Source organism: Grammomys surdaster, unplaced genomic scaffold (genome assembly GCF_004785775.1).
Source record: "Grammomys surdaster isolate TR1022 unplaced genomic scaffold, NIH_TR_1.0 125669, whole genome shotgun sequence".
Lineage (NCBI taxonomy): Eukaryota > Metazoa > Chordata > Mammalia > Rodentia > Muridae > Grammomys > Grammomys surdaster.
In genome coordinates, this window is record NW_021620506.1 from 396,335 (window position 1) to 401,686 (window position 5,352).

General features: G+C 47.4%; 1 protein-coding gene across 1 annotated transcript in view; it reads left to right on the plus strand.

The window, feature by feature from the left end:
• Nucleotides 1–202: 202 nt before the first annotated feature.
• Nucleotides 203–5,352, plus strand: part of CUNH10orf53 (chromosome unknown C10orf53 homolog) — a 12,166-nt gene continuing 7,016 nt past the window's right edge. Inside the window, exon 1 of the mRNA XM_028787465.1 lies at nt 203–332. Coding sequence (XP_028643298.1) covers nt 236–332 — 97 coding nt within the window. The 5' untranslated portion in view covers nt 203–235. The remainder of the gene's footprint in view (nt 333–5,352) is intronic.

Genomic DNA, 5,352 nt, shown 5'->3' on the forward strand with positions numbered 1-5,352 from the left:
GTGGGAGTTAATCACTCACTCACGCAGTCACCGCTAACACCACAGCAGGTGGAAACTGAGTTAGTTTAAGAGGCTATATACTTGTAACTCTGTTCTAAGCCTGGGGACTTGGGACAGGAAAGCCTTGGCCCCGCCCAGCAGTGGCCCCGCCCACCTCTCTGAAGGCTGGAGGGACGGTTGCCTAGCAGCAGGTGTTAGAGTCCTTGACAGCCTCTCCCAGCCAGGACACAGCACCATGCCAGAGAAAGCAGTAGTGACCTTGCGCTATGGTCCCTACAGCGCAGTAGGCCTGTCCGTGGAGCACCGCACCTACCGACTCCAGGGTTTGCAAGGTGGGCCACCCCACTGAGTGCCTGTTTTTGAGCCTTAACTTCCCGGTTGCAGCTTGAGTCCCCTACCTAGACCTTCCCTCCTCAGACCCCAGTCAAGTGCCATCTTCCCCAGGAAGCCTTCCTGGGATGACTTAACACCTCCCTCTGACTCTCCGTACTTGGATATAAAAGCTAAAAATGAACATAATCCATGGGTAATTGATTTTAGGAGAAAGTAGCTAATCCCATATTAGGATTGGGGAAGTTTAGGATGAGGAATAACAAGTGACCTTTGTAAGTCAAGTGACTGCAGAATGACAGGCCTGAGAACAACCCCTTGCTTGTCCGTTTATGCAGCTAGCCCTGTGTTAAACATGTGCATAAACTCAGGTAGGTGTTGAACTGTTGAACAGGGTGTGTTGATGACCGAGAGTCATGCTTAAAGCCTGACAGACTAGAGCCAAATACTCTAAAAGTCCAGAGGACACAAAAATCCATTTGGGTTCAGCAATCAGGGATGACTCTCTGGAGGAGGTGGTATTTGGAGTTCACACCTGAAAAGTGGGTAAGCTTTTCACTGTTACAAAGCATCACTCTCTCTAAGAAAATGGGTGTTGAGAGGTTTCTGTAGCAAATCCCATAGTGTCTGCGCTTGTGTCAGTTTGACGTAAGCTAGAGTTGTTTGGGAAGAGAGACTCTCATTTGAGAGTCTGCCTCTATAAGATTGGCTTGTAGGCAAGTCTGTAGTACGTTTTCTTAACCAGTTATTGATATGGGGAGGACCTAGCCCATTTTGAGTGGTGCCACTCATGGTCCAGTGGCCCTGGATTCTATAAGATCGCAGGCTGAACAAGCCATGAGGGAGCAAGCTAGTAGAGTGAGCAGCATCCCTCCATAGCCTCTGCTTCAGGCCCTGACTCTGAGTCCCTGCCTTAAGTTCCTGCCCTGACTTCCTTCAGTGATGGACAGTGATGTGAGCTGTAAGCTGAAAAACACCCTTTCTTCCCCAAGGTTCTCTTTGGTCCTGCTGTCGTATCACAGCACTAGAAACCCTAAGACAGCATTTATATTTGTTTATTTCAGCTGCCAGAGTCAAATGCTACAGGCTATGTGTCATGGACAATAGAAACCATATTTCCTTCCATGCTGGAGGCTAGAGGCCCTGGCTAGGTAGGGTGATTTCTGGTATAGCTCTCTTCCTAGTTTGCTGATGGCCACTTTCTCTCTTGCCCTCAGGAACTGAGAAGATGGATACAGTAACAAACAAACTGATATCTCAGGGAGACACGGATTCTCTTTTTACATTTTTAAAATACTATTCTTATTGCTTAGTGTTGACATTTTTTATACAACGTATTTTGAGCAGATTCGCTCCCTCTGGCCCCTCCCCCAGCTTCTAATTTACTCACTCTCATGCCTGCTTTTTGTAAAATCCCAGCCAGTCAACTTCATGCTGCCCAAATACTCTTGGGTGTGAATCTATCTCTTGGGGCATGGCAAACTTTCCTGGAGATGCGCCTTAGAGAAAACTGGCTCTCCCCGCCCCAGCTATTCATTGTTAATAACATCAAGGCTAAGAGTGCGGCTCCACGCCCATCCCCCTCCCTTGGCATAATGGGATATTTGTCTGACATGAGCCATCACAACTGCTGTGAGTTCACATGTGTGACTGTCCTGTTGTATCTTTACACTCAAGTTTTACTTTAGTCATCTGCCCCCTCTGCTTACAGTCTCTCTGCCCCTTTGTTCCACAGCAGTCCCCTGAGACATGGCAAGAGAGAGTGTAATATTCATGTCCCACTTAGGGCTAAGTCTTACTGGCCAGCTTTTATAGTGCTGGAAGGAAGCATTCACTTTCCTCAGATGTAAACCCTGAGCTATAAACGACTGGCTTGGAAGGACATGCCCACTGGTGCAGTAATGGTACCTGCGTTGTGGGAACAATTAAAGACTTTCTGAGTGGATTTAAGGGATGCTCTACAAGTCGGAACCCGTACCCAGTGTCACTGGAACCACAGCATTGCTGTGGTAGTCAGGTTATAAACTCTAAAGACAAACCAATCCCCATTTTTCTGCTAAGTGGACAGAATATTAACCCAACTTCCAAAGACTTATCCATATACCAACAGACCACTGGAGCTCTCAACTCTCACGAGAGATGCTTCTTTTTGTAATAGGTAGCAACTGGCAGAGTCTCACAGTTGGAAAATGTACAAAGAATAAGGAACTCTAATCCTTTCAAACCAGGGGTGCCCTGTGACTTCATTTAACCACAGTTATAGCCTAAAAGCTGGAGTTAGGACTTAACACACAAACTAAGGAAGGTACAATTCAGCCCATAGCAGTATCACGTTGCAACATTAACTAAAGATCACAGTACCACAGAAGCATCATTTGTCTGTTCCCAAGAGTTTTTCAACATCCTAAACAATACTGCTACTTCGTAAGTAGTAACTCCAACCTCCTGCCCCTAGACCTCTTGCATTCTAATCAACTTTCCATCCCAGTGCATTTGATATTTAATATGCATAAAATCTGCTTATAGGCCTACACTGTGGCCAGGAAAATGGCTTTAGCAGAGGCTGAGGGGCTCTGAGGATGAGGTAACCTAGTTCTGACATGGCCTCCTTTATGAGCCTCCCTTTCCTCGTTGAGAATGTGAGCCCCTCACTGAGGTGAGTCCGATGAGAAATGCAGAGAGACTAGTGAGCATCATGTCACATAAGGCAAGGACCTATTTCACAGACAGTCACTAGGAAAGGAGGAGTGGGTCTCTCGGGACCTTTGATGAGTGGGAAGCAGTCTGGTCTGGTAGAAGATGGTGGATAGCAAAAGAGTTGAATCTGTTTTGTCCTTGACCTCAAAGAGTTGGAAAAGGTGCCTAAGTGAAGAACAGTGAGTTAGCCAGGGGGTGGTGGTGCACGCTTTTAATCTCAGTACTCGGGAGGTAGAGGCAGATGGATCTCTGAGTTTGAGGCCAGCCTGGTCTACAGAGCTAATTCTAGGACTGTCAGTGCTACACATAAAAACCCTGTCTTGAAAAACTATATAGAAAGGAAAAAAGGAAGGAAGGAAGGAAGGAAGGAAGGAAGAAAGAGAGAGAGGTAGGAAGGGAGGTAGGGAGGGAGGGAGGTAGGGAGGGAGGGAGGAAGGAAAGAAGGAAAGAGAAAGAAAGGAAAGAAAGAAAGAAAGAAAGAAAGAAAGAAAGAAAGAAAGAAAGAAAGAAAGGAAGGAAGGAAGGAAGGAAGGAAGGAAGAAAAAGAAAGACGTGTCATGATTTGTACCTTAAGGTCCAATTCTGAAGGGAGAAATTGGAGAAGAGAAATGGAGGAAGTTTAATCATTAAGAGACACCAAACTGTGTTCTAGGATTTAGAAGAAATGAAGGCAGGAGCGAGTCTTACTGTAAACGAGATCTGAACTCCGATGACATTCAATGCCTCCCTTCTCCTGGTCTCAGGTCCTAGCCTCTCCCTTTTTACTGTCACTATGGCCAGAACCTTGCAACCATTTTCATTCCTCCTTCTCCGTTACACCTACAACTCAGCCTATCAGTCCATCCCAGGGTTTTTGTCCTTGGTGCATGCCAGTAATTCAGTCCCTCTTAGCCTTGTCAACCTCCCTCCTCCACCATTTCTGTTCAGTTGTCATCGTCATCATCATCATCATCACCACCGTCATCATCCTCCTCCTCCTCCTCTGTGTTGTGTCATGGCTTCCAGCCTGAGCCCCCTGTAAGCATCACGGTCTCCTTGTAGTCTGTTCTCAGAACCAGAGCAGGGTCAGAATACGGCCTTATTCCCGGATAACTCTGGTGACTCCCAGCTCACTAGGGATAGAAGCCAGACCTTCCAAGGCCATCGGACTCCTCCTGTCCTCCTTGATCTCCGTGCACTTCCACTCCAGCCACACCCTCACTGACCCTGAAACTCTGCAGGGACCCCAGGAGCCAGGTGCTCAGGAGAAGCTGCACCTAGGATGCTTTTTCCAAATGATCTTCCCTTTCCTTCCTCAGCCCAGAAAGTCACCCTCATGGATAAGACCTTCTGAAGGGGTGTGTGTGTGTGTGTGTGTGTGTGTATGTATGTATGTGTGTGTGTGTGTTGCATGCCTTGCACACTGGCTGACATTCATGTGCAGTTCCAGGGATGAATCACAGGAGTCAGTTTTCTCCTTCCACCATGTGGGGTACTGGGTATCAAACTGAGGCTGGCAAGCTTGGCAGCGAATGTCTTTACCCACTGATCCATCTCGGTAGCTCTGCCTCCTTCCTCCTCTATCCCTTCTTAGTGTTTATAGATACCTGCCACAGCACTCACTGATCTACTTGGACATACTCTTCTGAGATTCCTATCTGTCCTGTTCCCTGCTGGGTCCCAGTTCCTAGGACTGTGTCTGGTATATGGAAAGTGTTGCAAGACTTTTTCTGGGGAGATGTGAGCACATTTCTATTCACCCCAGATGGGGCACTAACAACAGACAGAAGAAACAATTCCATGCATGTCTAACTTGGCAAGCCATTGAGCTTATTGGAATTGCTCAGTTACAGAAGCGGGGGTGATTGAAAGGCAGCTGTGTCCCAGGGAAGGCCACTCTTGCCTGGGCAGTGACTCACAAGGGCTGCATCCCAGAGCTCCCTGCTCAGCTCACTGGTAGCCCTATTGAAGGGTCTCCCATCCCCTAGTCCTGGCTCACTGGCTCACTGCTTAGATGACCTTGAGAGTGGGGTTTCCTGATAATGTTACTCAGTAAACATTCCAGGAAAAAACGTCTATCGAATTTGAGGAGATAGCTACTCATCAGAAATATAGAGCCACATGCTGGAGGGAGACTGGAGCCGGGACAGAACCAGGCCATGGGCAGAGGTATTGCCTAAGAGTGCTAGGGGCCAGAACTGGGTAGCGTAGAAGTGACAAAATGTATAAGTATCAGAAGGTAAGTTAAACAGGATTTCAGAAGAAACAGCTCCCAAACTGTTGAGCTCCAGCTACCTCCAGAGAGAGAGAGAGAGAGAGAGAGAGAGAGAGAGAGAGAGAGAGAGA